The sequence below is a fragment of the Enhydra lutris genome, unplaced genomic scaffold (genome assembly GCF_002288905.1).
Source record: "Enhydra lutris kenyoni isolate GAN:26980312 unplaced genomic scaffold, ASM228890v2 scaffoldscaffold38, whole genome shotgun sequence".
Classification (NCBI taxonomy): Eukaryota; Metazoa; Chordata; class Mammalia; order Carnivora; family Mustelidae; genus Enhydra; species Enhydra lutris.
This window is the reverse complement of record NW_019154122.1, coordinates 19,513,310-19,537,536: the sequence shown is the minus strand read 5'-3', so window position 1 is coordinate 19,537,536 and position 24,227 is coordinate 19,513,310. Positions and strand designations below refer to the sequence as shown.

Genomic DNA, 24,227 nt, shown 5'->3' with positions numbered 1-24,227 from the left:
CTGGCTCTGCCCAGCCTTCTCTCCCTCCGCCCCAGGCCACCCGGCCTGGCGCTGTGTCCCGGAACCAGGCACGTGGCCCTTGCTGGTGCCCCCCAGCCAGGACCCCTCCTCCAGCAAGGGCGCTCTCCTGGCGGACCGGGGGTGGGCTGCTCTGCGTCTCCACACTTCCGGGGTTGAGTCGGCCTCCCTCGCGTTGGGAGCCGGAGCGCACGAGCAGGGGCCGCTGGGGTCTGAGATACCCGGGAGGAGGCCGAGGAGAGCTCGACCTCCGGCCGGCGCGTGAACCTCCTGAGGCTGCCGGGCACTGGCAGGGACCGCGGGCCCCCTCCGAACGTCCCATTCAGCGCCCGCTCCGTGCGCGAGCGCCCAGACCCACCGAGCTTGGCCTCCAGCCTCCGGGGGCCCCGGCATCCCCGCGCCCGGCCGGGTGGATCCTCCCTCACGGATCAGCCTCTTTCGGCAGCCTCTCCTCCGGCGGCCGCTCCCTCCGTCGGGGCCTACCGCCCTGGCTTCGAGGCCTCGCGTACGCCCCGCCTCGGCTCGCCGGCACCCGCACCTCCGTCCGCCTCGTCGGGATTCTGCGGGAGCCCACCGCGCGCGGACACAGAACCGACGCCGGACCGGGAACCGACGTAAACCAGGGCGCTCATGCACCCAAGCCGTCGATTTTGTCCTTGATCGGTCCCCGTAACTAGGCGCTTCGGCCCGCCCCTCGACGGCCCGCCCCCGGAGCAAGTTCAGGCAGTCCTGGCGAGGACGCCGGTGGCGTCACGTCACCCCCGGCCAATCCGAAGGCCGCACGGTTCGGGTCCCTAATGCGCTTCCGTCGCCTGGGAGGAAGAGGCGTTGTTGCGCCTGCGCGGGACCTCTGACCGCCGGCTCGCGGCGCGTGGAGGCTGCTCGGCTCCCCGCGCTACAGTTCGGCTTGGGCTCCCCGCGGGTGCCGCGGCGCGTGGCGGTCTCGCGCCATGTCGTGGCTCTTCGGGATCAAGGGCCCCAAGGGCGAAGGCGCGGGGCCGCCGCTGTCTCTGCCGCCCGCTCAGCCTGGGGCGGAAGGCGGCGGGGACCGCGGCGCGGGGGATCGGCAGGCGCCCAAGGACAAATGGAGCAACTTTGACCCCACGGGCCTGGAGCGCGCAGCCAAGGCGGCGCGAGAGCTGGAGCATTCGCGTGAGTGCGGCGGCGAGGGTGGGGCCCGGGCTGGGGTGGGGGCCCGGGGAGCTCGGGGTTCTTCCACGGAGAGCCGGTCCACCGAGCCCCCGGGCATGCCCGGTCCTGGGGCGCATTGGACTCCCTGGCCGTCCGAGTGGTAGGCGGCTGGCTGCAGTCCCACTTGCCCGGCGAAGAACCCGGCCTACGGGAATAAACCTGGCCGGAGCCACCGTGCGTGCGGGGACGCCGGGGGTACCAGCAGCCCTGGCGCCTTCCGAGCGTCCCCCAGTGAGAAAGCTGGTGCAGATCGAACTTTCAGAGGCCACAGGCAGCAACTGCCGGGCCTGGAGCCTGGGCTTAAGTGACTGTCGCGGAGGGGAGCTCCTCGCGCCTGCTGCTGCCTCCACGTGGCCGGAGCCTTGGCCAGATCCGGTCGGAGTGTGGTGCGGGTGACAGTCCTCCGCTTGGGCAGGGAAGTACGGTTGAGGGCCATTGGTTTCGTGGAAAAGAAAGCAGATTTGTGCTTGTTACTGGAAAGCATGAGCGTTCAGATGGGAGGGGTCTGTAGTGCAACGCAGGTCAGTATGTCCTGGCCCCTCCTGGTAGCCTTCCTTCCTGACTCAGGGCCCTCAAGGCACGGTCATCGGCGGGACCTTCACTAAACCTCTGTCCTTTCCTCCCAATTTTCTTTTCTCCTGTTGGCTTAGTGATTTTTTTTTTTTAAAGATTTTATTTATCTATTTGACAGAGAGAGATCACAGCAGACAGAGGCAGGCAGAGAGAGAGAGAGAGGGAAGCAGGCTCCCTACTGAGCAGAGAGCCCGATGCGGGACTCGATCCCAGGACCCCGAGATCATGACCCGAGCCGAAGGCAGTGGCCCAACTCACTGAGCCACCCAGGCGCCCCTTGGCTTAGTGATTTGTCCTGGGACGTAGTCCGAGTGTGTGAGAACCTGGGATGTAAAAGGCACCAAATAAATACTGATAGAAAGAATACAGTTCTCAAATTATTGCTTGAGCAGAGATGCTGCTTTTCAAAGGAGGCTGTATAAAGAAGCCGTGTTATAAACAGGTGTAAGGGAGAGTCTATCTGTTTAAGGACGGAGAGGCTTGTCACTTTGTGGTTCCGTCCCTGCCCTTCCCCAGGGGACTGCAGGAACATTCTGGTGCAAGGGTGCCTGGCCCTCAGGTCCCCTGGGGACATTAAAAACATTTGGATATTTGGGCCTGTTTCCTGAGGCCTGCCTGGATAATTTCAGTATGTGGTTGGGCTGGGCACCAGGGCCTCTCGGATAATGACAGAGTTTTGACATGTGATCCAGTTTCTTGTTAACGCCTTTTGGGGGGGCACCTTTCTGCCCCAGCTACTGTGACATTTTATCCACTCAGTCCTGCAGAGAATTTCAGAGTTTTCCCACTTATGGAAGCTGAATCATACTGTCCCCAAACCCTTGCAGTTATAGGGGCCTTTGTGAATAGCCTTGAGTGTGCCTGAGGGGAGGCAGGTCAGGGGCCTCTCTTCCTCATCTGATCGTGACTCTGAACAGCTGCCACGTCTCTGGTACCAGCTGCCCGAGAGCTCCTCCCCCAGGATATTCTCCAGCTGTCCCCAGGGGACACTGTAGAGGAGGTATGGTCCCCCATCAGTCTCTACATCCGGTGTTTTGTTTTTGGTTTTGTTTTTTTTTTTAAGATAAGACTTTATTTGACAGAGCAAGTTCAGGCAGTCCTGGCACAAGCAGGGAGAGCAGCAGAGGAAGAGGGAGAAGCAGGCTCCCCACAGAGCAGAGAGCCCAATGCGGGGCTCAATCCCAGGACCCTAGGATGATGACCTGAGCTGAAGGCAAAGGCCCCAACATACTGAGCCACCCAGGTGCCCTCCCCCCTTTTTTTTTTTACTTTTTTTTTTTTTTTAAAGATTTTATTTATTTATTTGACAGAGAGAGAGATCACAAGAAGAGGGAGAGGCAGGCAGAGAGAGAGAGAGAGAGAGGGAAGCAGGCTCCCTGCTGAGCAGAGAGCCCGATGCGGGACTCGATCCCAGGACCCTGAGATCATGACCCGAGCCGAAGGCAGCGGCTTAACCCACTGAGCCACCCAGGCGCCCCTTTTTTTTTACTTTTTAAGTCATGTCTACACCCAACTTAGGGTTCAGACATAAAACCCCAAGATCAGGAGTCACATGCTCCTCCCACTGAGCTAGCCAGGCGTCCCTGTACGTTATTCTGTTCCTGTAAGCCTTCCTGGCCTGACTGCTGGTCAGTGGGAGAGGTTTTTGCTCTGGTGTGCCACCCTCTTTCTGTCCCCAAGCCATTCTTCCCAGGGTGCCTCTTGCCTCTCTGCTCAATAACTGCTCTCCAGGGGCGCCTGGGTGGCTCAGTGGGTTAAGCCTCTGCCTTCGGCTCAGGTCATGCTCTCAGGGTCCTGGGATCGAGCCCCGCATCGGGCTCTCTGCTCAGCGGGGAGCCTGCTTCCCTCTCTCTCTCTGCCTGCCTGTCTGCCTACTTGTGATCTCTCTGTCAAATAAATAAACAAAATCCTTAAAAAAAAAAGTAGCCGCTCTGCAAAACCTGTCTTTTTGGTACTCGCAGCTCACAGGCGGCAGTGCCTTCCTGGTTGGGCTGAGCCTGTTTGTTGACCTCACTGCTGTCTCCAAGCAAACCAAGATGCCGTCAGCAGCTCCTTGTAGTATGACCACCTGCTCTGTCCTTTGGGCCCAGCCTGACGCTCCCTCGTCCCCTAGGTCTCTAGCCTTCCTTGGAGGCCAGAGAAGCACATTTGGCCTTGAGATCCCGGAGTGCTCCTGTCCGTGTGCCTGTCCACTCCATGAAAGGGGTGTATAAAAGAGCCCCTTGCCTGTAGGAGGCGCTACGGGGATGCTTTGGAAGGCGCAGCTCCTCTCACAGGATGGTCTCGAGGCGGTGAATGGTCGTTGGTAGTGTGAGGTCAGAGCTTGTGATGAGCCGGGCGTGTGCCAGGCCCTGTGCTCAGGTACTTGCTCTCTCCTTTCCCTCTTTCGAGAGGCAGCGGCTGAGGGATCTCTGATTGCCTCGTATGCAGGTGAGGTTAGCCTGGCTGGCCAAAGGTCATGGGGTGGTGGAAAGGGCAGCTGGGACCCGGTCTCCGCGTTGTTGGCCTGAGGCGCCCACGTTCCTGTCTGCTGCACCAGGGTGAGCTCGGTTGTGCTCTCATGCCCTCCTGCTCAGATGTTTATGTTAAAGGGTCTTCTGTGGTCTGTTCAAGGCTTGGCTTTGTGGCTTCCCAATTTTATGGTGCAGGATATGGGACCCCGGTGCCTTTGTGCCACCTCTCCTCAGGGGCGGGTCCCCCGGGATCCTGTGCCTCCGATCACCAGACACCCAGGGAAGAGCCTTGCAGTGGAGGGTGGGAGGCTGTGTCAGCCCGCTCTGGACCGGCTCGGAAGGGCCTTCCCAGGCGCAGGCAGTGTGTTCTCGTTTCCTGCCCTGCCCTAGCAGACCCTCCAAACACGGCAGCTCCCGCCACATCCACGTCCGCCTGTGCGGGCGCTGACAGCCCTGTGCGCAGAAGTCTGCTCTAGCTCCTGACGTGTTTGCTGCGGTTTGGGGACGATGGGCACTGGGGTCCGCAGCATACTTCAAAGGCTTCAAAAACTGGATTGTGGGTCTGGGGTGGAAGGGTAGATGCTTGGTACACAAAGGGAGAAAACCAGGTGCATTGTTTGGTCAGGGAGCTGGGTTCCCAGGGGTTCCCAGTTACTTTCCGTGCTGTCATATAGTAGAACATTTTTTACAGTAAAGTCTCACGTATGGGAGAATTGTGTCCTCACCGAAATACTTGAGAAGCCAGATGCATGGGTTTTTTGGTTAGGAGAGGACCAGAACTTAGTTTTTTTCCAGAATACCCAATATTGATGGATACGAATTGCACCTTATGAATAAAATACACAGATAAGGGATGCCTGGAAGGCTCAGGTCATGATCCCAGGGTCTTGGGATTGAGTCCTGCGTTGGGCTGCCTGGTGCTCCTCCTGCTTGGGCGCACGCACTCTCTCTCTCTCTCCCTGTTGACAAATAAATAAAATCTTAAAAAAAAAAAGTACAGAAGACATTGATAAATCACGTGTTCACGAGGTCTGTGAAGAGCCTTCACTGCGCGTTGGTGTAGTTGTAACTTCACTGTTTCCTTCATGTTGATTGTGCTACGCACCTGTGTCTGGTATGGGGTCGATAACGATAGGTATTGGAGACTTAAGAGAAACTACTTAGCACGAAAAATAAGATACTCTAGCCACAGGCTGCTTTTTTATTTAACCAGAATGGGACTGTCCCGTTGACCCTCCTCTCAGCTCGCGTGGGGCAACCTTTCTAATAGCCCTCCGGGACGTGACAGCTGGAGGGGGCGCGAGGTCTCGCATGCAGGGCTTTCCGTGGAGGGGGGGAGCGGACACAGCGGATGAGAAGGGGACAGTGGCCCTGGGGTGGGGGAGTCACCAAGCAAGATCGCGGGAGTGAGGGTGGGCACAGGCGTGTTGCGGTTGAGGTGAGCTGTGGTCTCCCTGAAAGCCCCGGCACACTGGGACGCTTGCCTGGTGTGCCAGCGTCGTGACACCCACTCTGTCCCTATCTCCCCCAGGACACGCCAAGGAGGCCCTGAGTCTGGCGCAGATGCAGGAGCAGACACTGCAGCTGGAGCAGCAGACCAAGCTCAAGGTGGGCAGTGGGTGTGCTGCCCGGAGGACGCCTCGCCCCGTGGGCAGGGAGGCTGGAAGGAGAAAGTGCACGTGGGCGGTGGGGCCCGGGCGGGTTCCTCAGGCATCTCGGGCTTGGATTTGCCTTTGTGCTGGTGCTTGAGAGGGAAACAGGAAGAGGCCAAGGCGCGCTGGGTTTGTCGCCCGAACGCTTGCAGCCGCCCTGCCCGGAAGGGCTGCTGTGGGGAGCACCGTCTGGTCTCCCCAAGGCACGTTCTCACCTGGTCCGTCTGCATCTGGCGGGACCATTATGCTGAGCACGCGGCAGGCGTGGGAACGGCACAGGCTCTGGCCCGTCGTTGGCTGTTGGAAAGCGTGGTCCACAAGTGAGCATGGGACATAAGCCACGGAAACTGGGGAAGCAGGTCTCCTGGATGCCCTTGCTTCTTTGGGGCCCAAACCTATCCGTTCTCCTGGCACTTCACTACCTGTGGGGCCAGGTGGTCCTGGCCCGTGGTGCCCACGCGGCTGGGAGCCTACGGGCGTGCGGGGTGCTGGTCCAGGAGGTGTCTTCTGGGTGCCTCTCCTGCTCCTGTCCAGCCCCTTTGGAGCCCACACAGGAGAGGGTTGTTGAGGCAGTGAGCCCTGAGCTCAGAGTCCTGAGAGGGAGGCCCTAGCAGCTCTGGGCTTGCAGCCGCTGGAACATTCTGTAGGAGTACGAGGCCGCCGTGGAACAGCTGAAGAGCGAACAGATCCGCGTGCAGGCGGAAGAGAGGAGGAAGACTCTGAGCGAGGAGACGCGGCAGCACCAGGCCGTAAGGACCGCAGGGCCACACAGCCACAGGGTGACCGGGGTGGGGCGCTGCTGGGGCATGCCATGGTCCCCACATTCAGTGTGGGTCTGTCGCCCATCGAGGCTCTGGGAAGACCGTGTGCAAACATCGAAAGCCCACGGGTCCGCCAGTGCTGAGCGTGACGGGGAGCACACGTGTCTCAAGCGTGTGTGCTCGCTCACAGCAGGTAGGGGTGGGTGGCTTATCTGAGGGCCCAGCACCCAGGAAAGTCTGGATTCAGATGTTGGTTTCAGGCCGTCCACCAGCTTTTGCGGCTGAGCCGTATTCACGCTGCCCTCTCCCTCCCTAGAGGGCCCAGTACCAAGACAGGCTGGCCCGACAGCGCCACGAGGACCAGCTGAAGCAGCAGGTGAGCCGCCTCTGTCCGCGCCGAGGGCGTCTTCGGGGGCAGCTGGTGGGCCGGAATTCAGCGCTGTTCTACCAGCAGTAGGTGCTGGGTCCCAGGGACGCGCACACACAGGAGACACGGCCTCCAGGCTCTGGCTGTGGTGAGGTTCTTCCAGGTGAGAACCTGGGAACCCGGCTGTGACAAGGGCATGGTAGGGGTGGCTTCGAAATGCTGGTACCTGTCAGGATGTCACAAGGAAACTCAGCCTTCAAGAGAAAGAAATCCTCCCGTTTGCTACGGTTTGGATGGAGCTAGGGTATGTAACGTTAAGCAAAAAAAGTCAGTCAGAGCAAGACAACCTGATTTCATTCGTGTGTGGAATTTTTTTTTTTAAAGATGTTATTTATTTATTTGACAGAGATCACAAGTAGGCAGAGAGGCAGGCAGAGAGAGAGGGAGAAGCAGGCTCCCCAAGGAGCAGAGAGCCAGATGTGGGGCTCGATCCCAGGACCCTGAGATCATGACCTGGGCTGAAATAAGAGGCTTCACCCACTGAGCCACCCAGGCGCCCCTCGTATGTGGGATTTAAGAAACATAACAGATGAACATAGGGGAAGGGTGAAAAGCAAAGGAGGGAAGGAAACAAACCATAAGAGACTCCTAATGATAGGGAACAAACTGAGGGTCCTTGGACAGAGGTGTGGGGAGAGGGGTGGGATGGGCAATGGAGATGAAGGAGGCACATGTGGGGGCCCCTGGGTGGCTCAGTCGTTAAGCGTCTGCCTTTGGCTCAGGTCATGATCCCAGGGTTCTGGGATCGAGCCCTGCATCGGGCTCCCTGCTCTATGGGAAGCCTGCTTCTCCCTCTCCCATTCCCACTGCTTGTGTTCCTTCTCTTGGTGTCTCTTTGTTAAATAAATAAATAAAATCTTTAAAAAAATTTTTTTTCCTCCTAAAAGTAAATTTCACAGGGAAAGACAGTGTTCTGAGGACAGATGTTTGTCTGGCCTAGGGTGCCCAGAGGCCTGTCCTGTGGCGGACCTGTGCTAGAGGCAAGGGCTCCTGCACCACCCCACCCCCCATGCACATGTGCACATGTCCTATGTGGGGTTCAGACCTGCCTCTGAGGGCTGTGGAGTGTGTAGGCCCCGGGCCGTCATTCCCAGAGAGGCTTGCAGACCCCGGGGCAGCTTAAGTGTCCCCACAGGTGGAGGCTGCTCAGCTTTTAGATTGATTCCTGATCATTTTTAATATATTATTTAAGGTTTTAGTTATTTATTTTAATGAGAGAGAGTGAGTGCCTGAGCAGGGGTGGGGAGGCAGAGGGAGGAGGAGAAAGACAGGCAGGCTCCCTGCTGAGCACCGAGCCCCACGCAGGGCTCCATCCCATGACCCTGAGATCATGACCTGAGCCAAAACCAAGCTCAACCGGTTGAGCTACCCAGGCACCCCAGGTTAGTTTCCTAATTTTGAAAGTCTTCCCTTTTCCCTGTGGCTTCTTCTCAGCAACTTCTCAATGAGGAGAATTTACGGAAGCAGGAAGAGTCGGTGCAGAAGCAGGAGGCCATGCGGCGAGGTAGAGCTGGGCTTGTGGGGGCTGTGTCCTTGGAGCTGCCCTAGGCTGGAGAACGGCTACTGGGGAAAGCAGCCTGTAAGCATGGACGTATGATGCTTCAGGCACTTGGATCCCCAAGCAACATTTCGAGACTCTGGTAGGGCCTCCTAGGGGCTCTCCGTTCTCTGGTTGGGGCCGCATAGCAGAAGCTCGGCAAGCCAGGCATTCCCCCAGCATCTGACCGGCGTCACCTCCCTCTGGGGAGGAGAGTTGCCTGAGCCGCTCTGGGAGGATTAGGGGGCCGTGGGCTGAACACCCTCTCCCTGCCCTTTCCCTGGGCAGCCACCGTGGAACGGGAGATGGAACTGCGGCACAAGAACGAAATGCTGCGTGTGGAGGCAGAGGCCCGGGCCCGGGCCAAGGCCGAGCGGGAAAACGCAGACATTATTCGTGAGCAGATCCGCCTGAAGGCTGCTGAGCACCGCCAGACCATCCTGGAGTCCATCAGGTGAGTCACAGGCCCCAGAGGCCCGTGGCAGAGCCCTGTGGCCGATGTTATCTGGCCTTTCACCTGGGCCAGGAGGCCCTCAGTTGGTACATTGGTGGGAGGCAGGCTCTCAGCGGGTCTTCCCGTGTGCTGACCTTCAGGGCTGACCTTCATTGCCCTTGCCGTTTTCTCCAGCCAGGGGCCTAGATCCCTTGTCACATAGCTGCTTCCTCTACAGGACAGCGGGCGCCCTGCTTGGTGAAGGATTCCGTGCCTTTGTGACAGACTGGGACAAAGTGACAGCCACGGTAAACACCCCTGCTGTGTCTTCCTGCTTATGGCCTGTGTCACAGTCACTGTTGGGTCCCGTCCCTGCCTCCTCCCAGCAGTGAAAGGGACCTCACACCCGACTGGGGGAGGCCAGGCAGGGCCAAGGTGTAAGCCTTTGCCGCTGCCCTTCCCTCCAGCCCCTTCCTGTGAAAACAGGACGTGGTACAGCCCCGGGGTGTGGGGCACGGCCAGCATTTCGCTGTTGGCGTTGGGGTTAGGCTTTTAACCGTTGGGCTGCAAGATCTAGAAGCCAGATCTGAAGCCAGAGCTCTGGTTTACCTCTTCTTAGAAGCGCTGCCCTTTGGAAAGCGTAACTGGAAGTCTGCCTGGCAACCTCAAGGGTGGGGCCCAGCTAGAGCTCCAGGGGCACCGGAGATGTGGCTGTGAACCCCTCTAAACCGTGCTCCTGTGAGGGCTCCCACCCTCTAGTGGGAAGCAGAGGGCAGCCAGCGAGGCCGTAGGACTCCAGGCACTTGTCCTCAGGCCCTGTGGTCTGTGCCCCATGCCGCGTGGCTGGTCAGCACTCAGGGCAGTGGGGAGGGCGTCAGCCAGGGCAGGTTCCCAGAGAGCCCCCGACTCCGCAAGGCCTTCTGCTGTCGGCCTTGCGCCAGGCACTGCTCTGGGCCACATGGTGTGACTTGGCATCCGCTCCCATGGTAGTGAGGCCCTAACAAGTAGCCTGGCTTACCAGGAGTGTCCTGTGCGCCTGTGTCCCGGCATCCTGGCTTCCCAAGCCCGTCCTGCAAGTGCCCTGCTTTGGACGTAGTTCTGGCCTCGTTCTGGAGACGGTGAAGGGCAGCGGGGGCGGTCAGGCTGTGCCTCAAGGAGAGCGGGGTGGACTGTCCAGGGAGGGCAGGACACCAATTAAGGAAACCTGCAGCTAGTGAGGTTGCTGCCTTTTTTTTCCCCTAAGATTTGATTTATTTAGGGGCGCCTGGGTGGCTCAGTCGTTAAGCCTCTGCCTTCGGCTCAGGTCTGGATCCCAGGGTCCTGGGATTGAGCCCATATCGGGCTCTCTGTTCAGCAGGAAGCCTGCTTTTCCCTCTCCTGTTCCCTCGGCTTGTGTGCGGTCTCCTGTGTCAAATAAATAAGCAAAATCTTAAAAAAAAGATGTGATTTATTTATTTGAGGGAGAGAGTGCAAAGTGGGGGAGGGGAGGGGCAGAAGGAGAGGGAGAAGCGGGCTCCCTGCTGAGCAGAGGGCCAGGTGCGGGGCTGATCCCAGGACCCTGAGGTCACGACCTGAGCCCAGGGCAGACTCTCTACCAACCAAGCCACCCAGGTACCACCAACCCCTCTCCCTGGAGTGTTTTAAGGTGAATTAAGGGCATTCTGACTGCTCCTGTGGTCTGAGCACCCCGTGCACTCAGATTTTTCCAGCTGTTCTAAACATCTGTGTTTGCCCTTGAATCTCTAACGTCCATCTTCAGTCTGGAAGCTTGACCAGGGCTGCGTGGTGGGGTGGCAGTCAGTCCCGGCCCTGCCCCCTGACAGAGCTCCTCAGCAGGGAATTGGGCACAGGACAGGCTGAGCAGGAAATGCCCCTTGGCCATCCTTCTTGTTGGATCAGCTGCTCACGGATCCAGCGTGTACCTTCCCAGCAAGCGGGGGAGACGCACCTGGGGGTGGTTGCTGGAGGTTGCTGTATTCACGAGCTGCTAGCTGCCTTGAGGCCGGCCCCGTCCCAGCCACCCTGCCACAGGCCTCTTGGACCCTTGTTCCTATTATTGTAGTTCCCACCTGGTCTCCTGGAACCTTGCTTCCTCCTGCAGTGGCGAGGCTGTTTCTCTTGTAAGGAAGACATTTCAGTTTTGTTTCCAGGTGTCGGCATACTTTCCAGGAACCTCTTGTAGCTCTTGGTCCCGTGTCCCGTGATTGTGCTCCCACCACAGCATTCGGTCTACCTCCCGTGAGCCTTGGGGTCTCTGTCTCTTCACAGCTGGGGCTGTCACCTGGAAGCTTCCCTAGTCTTGGAGTTCCTGGAGTGCATCCTGCAGTAGCTTTCTTAGAAAGGGTGTTCATGATAAGCTTTTTGATATCTTGCCCATCTGGAAATACCTGTGCTCATGCGAAACTGAGCACCAGCTGGGATGCTGCTGTGGGACCCTTGCGTCGCCTTGCATGGGATGGGGTGAGCAGAGGGCACAGTGCCACTTGCTGACGGCTCGGTGCGGGATGGGCGGGCTCTGCCTGCCCTCCCACTCCCCCACTCCAGGTGGCTGGGCTGACGCTGCTGGCCGTCGGAGTCTACTCTGCCAAGAACGCCACATCTGTTGCCGGACGGTACATTGAGGCCCGGCTGGGGAAGCCGTCCCTGGTGAGGGAGACGTCTCGTATCACGGTGCTAGAGGCCCTGAGGCACCCCGTGCAGGTAAGTGCGGGCCCGTTTCTCACTGCAGTTGCGTGTCCTGACCAGTTCTTTGTGGCATTTCAGCTGGATTGTGAACGTGTGTCTTCATTTCCCCTCATTACCTAAATACCGTCTGTTCTCTCCAGCACGTTGGATTTGACTGTGGCTTTTTCCTTCTTGGCGCTGTTCTGGGAGCCTGTCACGTCCGCACTGGGGAGACCCTCACCATATCCACTCGGTCACCTCTGGGGATCTGTTGGTGTGATTGTCCCTGGGCAGATTTTGGGTTGTTTACAAAATCCTGGGGCTCCTGTGTGCCATTGTCCTGTGAGAAGTCGCTGGAAGTTGCACGCTGTGAGCTCCCTTTCTCAAGGGGAGCCAGGCCTCCTACTGCTTGATGTCGTTCCTGTTGCATATCCTCCCACGGGCTGTGGCTAGATCTCCATAGTGATCACTGTGGGTAACTGAAAAAATTAGGATCCGTAAAGAATCTTTTTTCTTCATTTTTTTAAGATTTTATTTGAGGAAGAGAGTGCATGAGCTGGGGTGGGGGGTATGTAGGAGCAGAGGGAGAAGCAGGCTCCTCACTGAGCAAGAAGCCGAACGAAGGGCTCGATCCCAGTACCCTGGGATCATGAGCCAAGCCAAAGGCAGATGCTTAATTGAGTGCCCCCAGGCACCCCAAAATCGATAAAGAATCTGAAGGGGTTCCTGGGTGGCTCCTTTGGCTAAGCACGTGGCTCTTGATTTCACCGAAGCTCGTGATCTCCTTGCCATGGGATCAAGCCCCCTGTCGGGTTCCATGCCGCATACTTGCTCGCGCTCTCTGTAAGTGGCTCAGCCCAGTAGCACAGGCAGTGTCATAGGCCACCCTTCCAGAGCGGGAGCAGGGCCCAGGCACGTGTGGCCTGGAGTGTGCTCCACGGCAGTCTCTGTGTGGCGGTCAGGCTGCTCCTGGCGCTCCGTGCCTGTCGTGTTGTGGGCTCTGCTGATGAGTTTACTGTCCCTGTGTTTTGTGTTACCCCCTCCCGCCCACAGGTCAGCAGGCGGCTCCTCAGTAACCCTCAGGACGCACTGGAGGGCGTCGTCCTCAGTGTAAGTGCTGCTGCCCGTCCAGGGCTGTGGTGGGCTTTGGGGTGGGAGGTACCCTTCTGCCTATAGAGCTCTCCTACAGGCTGGGGCTGCTTTTCCTTCCTGAAGTAGAATGCCTGGGCTGAGCCAGCTTTGGGGCTGCTCCGGGCGCTCAGGAGGAGCACACTGGCAGCCGAGTACCCCCCAACCTGCCGTGTCCCCTGGCAGCCCAGCCTGGAGGCCCGTGTGCGGGACATTGCTATAGCAACGAGGAACACCAAGAAGAACCACAGCCTGTACAGGAACATTCTGGTGTACGGGCCCCCCGGGACTGGCAAGACCCTGTTTGCCAAGGTGAGGGCATGCGCCGCACAGGTGGGTGGGGCGCCGTGGGCCTCGGCTGCTGCTGTGGCCCTCAGGGACGGGCTGTGCAGGGGAGGCCAGCGGCATCCTAGCCGTACCTGGTGGTAGGGGCCGAGCTCAGTGCGTGTGGGCTTCGAAGGGGAGGAGAGTAAACAGGCTTCGCCCCCCCCCCCCCCCCGGCCCCTTTCTCACCTAGAAACTCGCGCTGCACTCGGGCATGGACTATGCCATCATGACTGGCGGGGATGTGGCCCCCATGGGGCGGGACGGTGTGACTGCCATGCACAAGGTCTTCGACTGGGCCAATACCAGCCGGCGAGGGTGAGCCGGGCCCCTCTGGGATGGCCCCCCGCGTGCATGTGCTTTCCTGGCCTGGGTTCCCGGCGGCCCCCGGAGCGCCCGCTGGGAGGGGTGAGCAGTGGGGGAGTCAGTGACTTTCCCTGCAGCCTGTCTCTGGTTGTACACAGAGCTGGAATACTCTGGGGGCGGGAGTCCGAGGGAGAAACTCACCCTGAGAACAGACTGGCAGCTCGTGCTCGTCACAGGAGCCTCTTGGTGCTTCTGTTTTTTAACCCGTGGAAGATGGGAAGCTGCCGGCCCCGATACTTGTGCCACATTAGGGTGTTTGGCACAAGCCAGTCGCTTCCCTGCAGCACTGGACTGGGCGTGCCTCTGTCGGGTCCGGGGTCCCCAGCCACTGCTGAGGTCGCAGGCGCGTCGGGTTCCTGAAACGGAGTTCCGCTGGAGCGTGCTCTGCTGGGCAGCCCTCACCAGTTCTCGTCCGTCCTTTCCCCGCCCCAGCCTCCTGCTCTTCGTGGATGAAGCGGACGCTTTTCTCAGGAAGCGAGCGACTGTGAGTATTCTGGAAGCTTCCGTCTGGCCTGCTGGGCCCGGCCGGCCGTAGGTGTGTGGTCAGGAGTGGTGTCCGTTGGCCATGTTTGGGCTTTATGGGGAGGTCACCGGTTGCTCAGGATGAAGTCTGACCCCAACCCGCTCCTCAGCCGCACTTTCTTCATAAGTGTGGTGTGAAAAGCAGGAGTTGGTCCTGTGGCGTCTTCAGCAGCTTCTGAAGTGATGTTTAGTGCGCGGCTCCCGGAGGGCTGGAGCGGGGCCTTTGTTTGCCTCCACGCGGCGGCCTCCCCGCTGACAGCAGGACTTTCTCTGCAGGAGAGAATCAGCGAGGACCTCAGGGCCACCCTGAATGCCTTCCTGCACCGGACGGGACAGCACAGCAGCAAGTGAGGGCCGCCTGTGGCGCACAGCCGCTTTGCGGGGAAACTGAGGCTCCTGCTGCGGGGCCGGGCTGGTCAGGGTGCAGGGGGTCTCAGAGCCAGGTGCCAGTCGTTGCCCACAGTCGCCGTGCTTGGCATTGCTGGTCGCCCTCCTCGGCGAGCTGCCCAGGTGGTCAGCCTACGGCCGGCTGTCGAGGGCACAGGTTGCTCTGGGAAGGGGCTTGTTCCTTCCGAATCCCCTACTCTTGCTCTCCTGTGTTGTTGAGGGGGCCCACTGGTCACCAGGGGGCACCTCGCCCTGCAGTCAGCTGTGGGGCCACCTGGTCATATGCTTCCCCCTTGTCTGGCACGGCTCTTGCCTTCAGAGACCCTCGCCCCTGCTCAGACCTCTTGGGCGTCTGGCCCAGGTTCCTGCTGAGTTGGCCCTTCTGCTGAACTGGCTGAACCGCGGACCCCGTGCGCGGCTCGGGCTGGTGCGGGGCTGAGGTCAGTCTCTGGCCGTGGGGTCCCTGTTCTCCACACGGCGAAGCTTAAATGGCCACCCCATCAGGCTGGGCCATCGGTCAGCAGAGCAATGTTCGATGGATGGGTGGGTGGCAAAGGGCAGTGCTAGGCATTGCTGGTTTTTTGGGTTAAAAGGCCGCTGAATAGATTCTTCTAGAAAAGTGTCCTGTGTGGGTTTAAGAGGCTCCCTACCTTGGGGGCAAGCACCCGGGTCAGCCAGCCCCTTAGCCCCCGCTGTCTGCTGGCTTCAGGTTCATGCTGGTCCTGGCCAGCAACCAACCTGAGCAGTTCGACTGGGCCGTCAATGACCGCATTGACGAGATGGTCCACTTCGGCCTGCCGCAGCGGGAGGAGCGGGAGCGCCTGGTGAGGCTGTACTTCCACAAGCACGTTCTGAAGCCGGCCACAGAGGGAAAGCAGTAAGTATCCCAATGGCTCGAGTGCCACGGGGCCCCGCCCAGGTGCTGCACCCCGTCCTAACCCTGGGGTTGCAGCGGGGGTCAGGTGTGCTCGCCGGCTGGCCCCCGTGTCGGACCCTGTGCCCTGTCATCACAGACCAGCATCTCCGTGCTTTTCTGCTGTGTGAAGTCTTGTGACGGTCGGGGCTCTTGAGGGACCCTGGCTGCAGTCGGGCCCTGGAGAGCGAGGGCCTGTGATGCTGGTTGCCAGGCCTCGGCCGGTCTGAGGTGGTCGTGGCAATCTTGGAGGTGGACTCGCCCTTGTTCACTGCTCACCCGGACTCTGGGGAGCCCGGGGCCCTTCGCCAGCACACACCAAGGTCCCTGTTCTGCAAAAGTCACCCGGCGATGGGGGAGCCCTCCATATTCTGTCTGGGCCGCCCTCGCTCGTTGCTCCGTCCGGAGTGCTCCAGATAGGAGAGGCTGCTCTATTTTTAACCATCTCCGGGGAGCCAGACCTTGCAGCAGCACTGACCTGAATCCCTGCTGTCGCTGGTGGTGGCGAGAGCCGTCTTTCGTTCTAGGACGGGCTTTGCCTGCCTGTGCTGTCCCTCTGCGGCCTGAGCCCTTGCGTCTCACCCCCGGGCCTCTGCTCCCTCGCACCTGGCCGGCGCCAGTACCGCCCAGCCTCCTGGTGGCCCTTTCTAGCCTGATTGCGGTCCAGACACCGGTTGCGGTGTGAGTGTCTGAGGTCTCTTTTCCCGTGAGTGACTGCCTCTCCCGGGTCTTTAGCTGGACCTGTTTGGAAAGGGGGCTCAGCGTGTGATTGACAGGAGTGAACCCGCGCAGACCTGAAATGTCTGCTTTCCTCTGTCTGATTCCACACTTGCCAGCAGCTCACCCCTGACAGGTTCCAGCGGCTGTGCCCTCTGGGCACCGGGGTGGTGCGAGAAGGACGTGGTCCCTGCCCCCCGGTCCTGTGGTGGAGCCGGGCGTGAGGCTGCAGGAGCCCCTCCGCTCGTGCTCATCCCGACCAGCCCCGCAGCTGCCGCAGCGCGCCTCCCGCACTGCTGTCCCCACAAGCCCCTGCGCCGGCACCTGGGCTCCCGAAGGAAGAGAGGTTCCTAGCGGGGCCAGAAGGGCAGAACTGGTAGCCCTGGAATGAAGAGCAGACATGAAGGCAGAGTTTGGCTCTTTAGAAGTTGGGGCGTTCGGATGTGGGGGTTTCTAGTACGGGTTCCTGCTCCTGGCGGATATCCCAGTCCTCCTTTCGTGTGGGAGCCAAGGGGCCCTCCTAGATCTCTGGTCTGGTCTTGGGTTCCTTGGGTTCCAGGACATCACACGGGAATTTCTCCTTCACAGGCGCTTGAAGCTTGCTCAGTTTGACTACGGGAAGAAGTGTTCGGAGATCGCACACCTGACGGAGGGCATGTCCGGCCGGGAGATCTCCCAGCTCGCTGTGGCTTGGCAGGTGAGCTGGGGATGTGGGCCCTACGGGTGTGAGCTTGACCAGGTGGGAAATGATAAGGCATTCGAAGGGAGCCAGTGCTGGCCTCTGCCCCCCCACCCCCCCAGGGTGTTTCTGTCAACGGATTTTCTGCACACAGATGTCATGCCCTGTCCTGCTTTGTGGCCGCCGCCTGCTTCTGCCCCACCGCAGGAGGGCGTGGAGAGGTGTCACTGGCTTTGTATGTTACGGTCTACGTCCTTTTCAGTGTGGTTTTGTTGCAGGTCAGGTAGGGCTCTGAAATCACGTGGGGTTTCCTGGAAATGAACCAAGTGTCATACAGGCATCAAGGTCCCACAGGCCCATGCTTGACGTCTCAGGTACCACTGGAGTCTGTCCCTAGCAGGGGCCTAGCACATTTGGGGCAGGCGATTCTGTAGTTGGTAAGGGATAGGGGTCCACAGGGCCACATGGAGCATCCTGTGAGCTGTCTGTGGGCTCATCAGAGGGCAAATGAGATGAGGAACCAAGAAGTGAACCTGGTCTGATAAGGGGTTAGGCATCTCCTTCCCAGGTCTTTGCCAGATGTAGACCATCGGTCCGGAGGGCTGTCTGCTCTGTGCACGGTCGGCTTTGCCATGGGGTCTTGAGGGCAGTGTAGAGCACACGAGTTAGGCTGACTTTATCCTCGTGTTGTGACCCAGGGCACACGGCCCAGAGTGGTTCTTGTCATTCCCAATGCCTCCTGTTTTCCTCCTGCAGTGTCCACAGGGCCCCCCCAACCCCCAGGGAGGGGAGCCCGTTGTCCCCCAGGAGCCCTGGGTGCAGGCATCCAGGAAGCATTTGCAGGTCGGTTATTGCTGAGGAGAGAAAAGCCCTGTCAGGTGGGGGCTGCTGAGTGGCTCCTGTCTATGGCCAGCCCTTCGTGTCGGGGTCACTGCCTCTGTGGGGCCTGCGCCCAGATCTTCCAAGGCTGCCTGATGTCCAACCACTGGAAATTCCATGGTGCTTTTTTTTTTTTTTTTAAAGATTTCATTTATTTATTTGACAGAGATCGCAAATAGGCAGAGAGGCAGGCAGAGAGAATGGGGGAAGCAGGCTCCCCGCCAAGCAGAGAGCCCGATGCGAGGCTCGATCCCAGGACCCCGAGACCATGACCCAAGCCAAAGGCAGAGGCCCCAACCCACTGAGCCATCCAGGTGCCCCTCCATGGTGCTTCTAAGTGAGCATGTGTTTGTTAGTGAGACGTCTACTCTGACCGGAGCATGGTAGCTTGGGTACCCCGGGGACTGGGTTAGAGTGAGACTCTGACGGGAGCTGGCTGTGCTGCTCCAGCGGCTGCAGAGGCTGAACTACTTCCCATTGTGGACCAGCTGGGCGGCTCTAGGTCATCCTTAACTCAGGACCCAGGCCTCACGAGGGTGACTCTGTTTCTGTAACCAGCAGAGGAGAGGATCGCTACGTGTCGGCTGGGGCTGCTCTGACAGTTCCACGGCCCAGGCCACCCGAACACAGACATTCATTTTCTAAGGTTTGAAGGCAGGAAGTCCCAGATCAGGGTGCCAGCACGGGGCTCTGATGGTGGGCCCTTCCTGCCTTTCAGTTGGTGATTTTCTGGCTTTGTCCTCCTTGTGTGGCAGAAACGGAGCTCTAATGCGTAAGGACACTAGTCCTATGGGATCGGCCCCCACTTCTCACGATCTCCTCTGCTGTTAACGTCTTCCTTGTCGGCCCCAACAGCTGCACTGGGGGGTCAGGGCTTCACCCTATGAATATGAATCTGGGGACACATTCAGTCCCTGACAGCAAACCACGCCCTGGTTCTCGATGTTTCCACCTAGAACCAGCACACCTCCTTTCTGTCCACATCATATGTCACCTGCCCAGATCAGGTGACAGGTCTGCCACAGGCCTGGTGGATGGAGAGCTAGTGATTGTCAGACACGGTATTAGTGCGGGAGGCAGTAACTAGACCTCCGGAGCCCGTGGGGTGTTCTCCCTGGAGGGTCTGTCCCTCCACCGGGGTTATCCTGTCACTGACCAGATGGCCCAGCCTGAGGTGTGTCATTCAGCCCTGTCGTGCTTATGGGAGAGGAGTGTGAGGTCCAGAGAGGAGGGACCAGAGTGCGTCGGTGTCCCCCCTCGGGAGGAATGTGGTCTCCCTCTCTTTGTACTGTCAGGTGCCCAGAGGTGGTTGGGCTTGCGCTGGCCTCCCTGCCCCTCCTGGGCTGGACTGCAGGGTGGGCCCAGGCACTTGTTCCCTGAAGCCCATACGGCCTGCGTGGCGGCTTCACGACGGAGGTTGGTCTCTTAGCTCTCTGTTGTGGCAATTCACTGTGTCATTGCTATTACTCTTCAAGCAAAGTTTACCATTTTAACCATTTTTAGGCCCACAGCTTAGTGGCATTAAGTACATTCACATTGTTGTGTGGCCGTCACAGCCATCTGTCCCCAGGACATGTCCATCTTCCCAGGCTGCAGTGCCGTCCTGTGAAACGCTAACCCTCCTGCCCCCTCCCCATTTCCCGGCACCTGCCCTTCCACTTTCTGTGAAGGAGACTCCCCTAGACGGTGCGTGTGAGCTGAACCAGCGGCATTTGTCCTTTTGTGGCTGACTTCAGTCAACATCATGTCCTTAAGGTCCATCCGTGTGGTACCACGTGCCAGCATTTCTTTCCTTTTAAAGACAGAATCGTAATTCCTTGTGGTTATATTTCATTTTGCGAATCTATTTATCCACTGACAAGGACATTTGGGCGGCTGTTGTGAATAATGCCCCTGTTAACTTTGGGTGTCCTGGTATCTCTGAAACCCCATTCTTCATTCCTTTGAGTACGCACCCAGAAGGGAGATTACTGGATCATGTGATAATACCATCTTCCGGGGCGCCCAGGGGCTCATTGGTGAAGCCTCTGCCTTCGGCTCAGGTCATGATCTCAGGGTCCTGGGATTGAGCCCCGCATTGGACTCTCTGCTCGGCGGGGAGCCTGCTTCTCCCTCTCTGCCTGCATCTCTGCCTGCTTGTGATCTTTCTTTGTCAAATAAATAAATAAAATCTTTAAAGCAAAATACTATCTTTCATGTTGAGGAGCTGCTATGCTGTTTCCTACAGCGGTTGCACACTGTACGTTCCCACCAGACGTGCGCACAGCTGGTTTCTGGCCCGCTCATCAACACTCGTTCTTTTCTGTTGTTTGGATAGTAGCCGTTGCTGTCCTAGCGGATGTAAGGTGACCGCTTATGGTCACTTGGATTGCATTTCCCTGATGGTTGTGATGTGGGCATCTTGTGTGCTTCCTGGCCATGTATGTTTTCCTGGAGAGATGTCTGTTCATGTCCTTTGCCCATTTTTGAATCAGGTTGTTTTTTGTTGAGTTCTTTATGTATTGTGGATACTAACCATTTATTATGTGATTTACAGATATTTCCTGCCCTTCAATGAGTTGCTTTTTTACTCTTTATTTGGTTGATAATGTCCTTTGATGCACAGAGGGTTTAAGATTTTATTTTTGAGTACTGCCTACACTCAACATGGGGCTCAAACTCACCAGCCAGAGGTCAGGAGTTGCGCGCTCCACTGGCAGCCAGCTGAGCGGCCCCCCCACTTTGTTCTTTTAAGGATTTTGATGCACAAAAGGTTTTAATTTTTTTTTAATATTTTATTTATTTGACAGAGAGAGAGAGAAATCACAAGTAGAGATAGAGACAGGAAGAGAGAGGGAAGCAGGCTCCCCACTGAACAGAGAGCCTGATGCGGGGCTCGATCCCAGGACCCTGAGATCATGACCTGAGCTGAAGGCAGAGGTTTCACCCACTGAGCCACCCAGGCGCCCCCACAAAGGTTTTAATTTTGACATAGTCCAATTTGTCAGTTTTGTTTGTCACCTAGACTTTCAGTGCCAGAGCCAAGAAGTTACCACTAAATCCTTCTCCTGTTTTCTTTTAGTAGCTTTGTAATTTGAGGTCTTACATTTAGGTGTGATTCTTTTTTGGTTTTTGTTTGTTTGTTTGTTTTGTTTTTTAAGATTTCATTTGTTTGAGAGAATGAGCAGGAGCAAGAGCAAGTACATGAGTGGCGGGGGTGGGCAGAGGGAGAGGGAGAAGCAGAGTCCCCGCTGAGCAGGGAGCCCAATGTGGGACTCGATCCCAACACCCTGGGATCACAACTTGAGCCAAAGGCAGATGCTTAACTGACTGAGCCCCCCCAGGTGACACAAAACACAAATGGTTTTTGTGTGTTAATTTTGTATCCTGCAAATTTGCTGAATTCGCTTATTAGTTTTATTTTTTACTCACAACCCTGAGATCAAGACCTGAGCTGAGATCAAGAGTCAGACACTTAATCCACTGAGCAACCCAGGCGCCCCGAGTTTATTTGTTTTAACTTTTGCGGGAATCTTTAGGGTTTACTACATATAAGCATGTATTATCTTCAAACAGATAATTTTATTCTTTCCTTCCCATTTGGGTCCCTTTTATTTCTTTTTCTTGCCTAATTGCTCTGGGCAGGACTTCTACTTCTGTGTCACATGAAGTGGTGAGAGTGGCTGTCTGTGACTTGTTCCTGACCTTAGAGGAAAGCTGTCAGTCTTTCACCCTGGGTAATATATTTGCGTGGGTTGTTCACAAATGACCTTTAGAACATTAAGGAAATTTCCCTCCATTCCTAGCTTACTGAGTGTTTTTACCAGGAAAGGGTGCAGAGTTTTGCCAGCTGCGTTTTCTGCAGCTGTTGAGGTGGTCGCGTGTTTTTGGTCCTTCGTTCTATTAACGTGGTGCATCAGGGTGGTTAGTTTTTTCTGTGGGCATCATGAGTGCTTCCCAGGAGTAAATCCCACCTGGCCACGGGGTATAATTCCCTCAACATGGTACTGAATGTGGTTTGCAAGTATTTTATTGAAGAATTTTGCATTAACATCAGGAGGGTATTGGTCTGTGGTTTCATTGTGGGGTTTCTGTCTGCTTTTACTGTCAAGGTTATGCTGGCTTCAGAATCGAATTCGTATTCCTTCCTCTCCAGTTTTTTGGCACTTGAGAAGGACCAGTGTTTTAAGTGTCAGGCAGGATTCACCGGCGAAGCCCTTGAGTCCAGGGCTTGCCTTTTTTCTTTAAGTGACATTTCCTGTAACTTCAGGCTCGGAAGACGGTCGTGAGGATGGTGAGGAGCCTCCGCACGGTGCTGTGACTCCTCTCGTGAGGCACATTTGCCTTGTCACGGTGGCCTCCACCTTGGACTTGATCTTTTCCAGGGCCCCCTCCAGAGTCCCCCTTCTTCAGCTGCCATCTCTACTTGGGGTCCTTGGGGCTGTGACAGTTCCCAGATGTCTTTTGTTTCTGATGATCCTGGTGGTTTTGACGAGTGCTGGTCAGGTGTTACAGAGACTGTCCTACTGAAGTTTTTCTCACAGTTAGACAGAGATTGTGGGTTTGGGGAGAAGACCCCAGAGATGAGGTGCCCTTCGGGTCACATCCAGACAGGGGACATGTGACGTCCGTGCAACATCACAGGGATGTTGACCTGGTTAAGGTGATGCCCGCCGGGTTTGTCCATGGTAAAGTGACTGGTTTCCCCTTTTCCTCATTTAGCTGGAAGCCCATCGCTCGGTCCAGCCATCTCTCAGTGGGGGTCCTGGCCCCCTTGGGCAGACATGTTGGCTCAGTTGCTCCGGGATTCTGGAAAGGGCTCCTCCCTGTACCTTCCCACCAGGGAAGCTTCCAGCTGCTTCGGGTGCTCAGCGTTCAGGGCAGTTGGGCCTGGTGGGATACTCTGTGACCGAGCTAGAATTGCTGGGGCCTCCTGGGGAGCTCTCTTCCTAGGGGTCCTGTCCTCCCCTCAGTGTCAGACCTGCCTCCCCAAATGGTGTGTGGTGGTTCTGTCATGTGTGTCCTGGCCCGGAGGGTAGCTCTGCTCTCTATGAGGGTCTTCCAGGTCTGTGCTGGGGGCATGAGCTGCTTCTTGACAGCTGGCCTCAGACCTGATATTTTTAGAAAGTCATTGAGAAACTCAGTGATGCGAGAACATAGCACTCGTGCCAACCGGGGACGTGGGCAGGGCCAGGGCATTGCAGGGATGGTGGCTGCCATGGCTGCGGGTTCCCTCACAAGCTCGCTCCTGCACACACGGGGAGCCAAGCATGTGCCGCTGGCGTGCTGAATGTGTGTGTCCTGCTGGGGGGCCACGCCCCTCCCGAGACTGGCACGCGCCTGTGGTAGAGGGTACGGGCCAGCACTCCTCTTAGCGGACTCAGCGTCCCAGTCTTGACCGCCACCCCCCAGGAGGCCTTCAGCTTCTGAGGGCATCTCCCAAGAGGCAAGCTCACAGGTGGGCCAGCCAGGCTGCCTCATCCCTGGGTCTGGCCCTGTCCTGCAGGGCGGGTGGTTCCCGGTCGCTGGTGGCACCCAGGGGCTGAAAGTCTGGGCTGGGGGACCCTTTTCCCCTGTGGGTAGCCCCTCCATGTGCCCCGCATCAGTGCTGTCTTTCCCTGCCAGGCCATGGCGTATGCCTCGGAGGACGGGGTCCTCACAGAGGCCATGATGGATGTGCGGGTCCAGGACGCCATCCAGCAGCACCAGCAGAAGATGCAGTGGCTGAAAGTGGAGGGAGTCAGGCCTAAGGATGACCAGCCCCCGCTCCCAAGCACACAGGCTCAGTGAGCCGGGCCTGGACGCCCCGGCAGCCGCACTGGTCGGGTGGCTTTGCCAGGAAGAAGCCCTCCCCTCCGTGTCGGAATGGACCTGCCCCCCCCCCCCCCCCCCCCCCCGCTGGCCTGTGGCGCTTCTGCTTTCTGTGCCCTGGGCCTGCGGGGAGCTTTGCTGTGAAGAGGCTCCCTTCTCCCAGTGATGGGCCGGCACAGCCGCCCGCCTTAGCGTCTTTACGTGTTCCCCCAGTTGGCGCCGGACAGCCTTAAAGGCCTCTGCTTGGGACCAAGTTCAGCACCTTTGTGGTAGGCTTGGCTCCTTTGTACCCCAGTCCGTTTCCTCCACCCGGTGGTGCTTGCTGGGTGGGCCGGACTGGGGAGAAGGCACTGTCCCTGAGCCCAGGGAGGGACAGGTCATGCTGCCACCGCTGGTCTGCAGATGCTGGCTGAGCTCTTGTAGCTGCTGCACCTGTCCCCCGAGGGGGCTTGGCTGAGGGAGGGCGGGGCAGTGGTAGGGGCCTGACCTTGCGCAGTCTCACCCAGCAGGGGAGGGGTGAGCAGAGCAGACCCCTGAGCTGCTGGCTGGGGGCTGCTTCCCCCCCCCACCTGCTGTCCCTGGGATCTTAGGAGAGGGACTCAGGAGTGTGACTGGGACACACCTAGAGGGTAAGAACTAGCTGCCGGCGACTGGTGGTGGTGCCTGGAAGGCCCCAGAACCCACTGGCCAGGGATGTCCAGTGCTGGGGGCGCTGCCCTAGCCCACATGATCTGTGGCCCTCCATCCATTGGAGTTGGGGGCTTTTTATCCAGAATCCAATAAAAACTCCGACAGGATACCTCATAACGTGTG

The 24,227-nt window shown here is 58.1% G+C and overlaps 1 protein-coding gene across 2 annotated transcripts; it reads left to right on the top strand.

Annotated features, from left to right (window-relative positions):
• The first annotated feature begins 882 nt into the window (after positions 1–882).
• Positions 883–23,485, top strand: LOC111154659 (ATPase family, AAA domain containing 3A). Of its 2 annotated transcripts, none has more exons than XR_002641096.1 (16): positions 883–1,170; positions 5,767–5,843; positions 6,535–6,636; positions 6,965–7,024; positions 8,510–8,579; positions 8,901–9,066; positions 9,284–9,353; positions 11,590–11,745; positions 12,763–12,819; positions 13,024–13,149; positions 13,355–13,479; positions 13,960–14,011; positions 14,326–14,396; positions 15,146–15,313; positions 15,877–16,030; positions 16,655–16,717. XR_002641096.1 is itself a non-coding variant. In XM_022514447.1 (16 exons), the coding sequence occupies exons 1-16, from the start codon at positions 969–971 to the stop codon at positions 23,391–23,393; spliced, it is 1,776 nt and encodes a 591-aa protein (XP_022370155.1). In that variant the 5' UTR covers positions 883–968; the 3' UTR covers positions 23,394–23,485. The 2 variants fall into 2 exon arrangements, 1 of the variants encoding a protein (XP_022370155.1); XM_022514447.1 differs by lacking the exon at positions 15,877–16,030 and adding an exon at positions 23,229–23,485 and having other exon boundaries at positions 16,655–16,763.
• Positions 23,486–24,227: the final 742 nt, after the last annotated feature.

Coding starts and splice junctions, on each gene's coding strand:
- LOC111154659 (XM_022514447.1), top strand. CDS start 969: ATGTCGTGGCTCTTCGGGATCAAGGGCCCCAAGGGCGAAGGCGCGGGG. Junction 8,580..8,900: donor GCAGGAGGCCATGCGGCGAG/GTAGAGCTGGGC, acceptor TTCCCTGGGCAG/CCACCGTGGAACGGGAGATG. Junction 9,354..11,589: donor GGGACAAAGTGACAGCCACG/GTAAACACCCCT, acceptor CCCCCACTCCAG/GTGGCTGGGCTGACGCTGCT.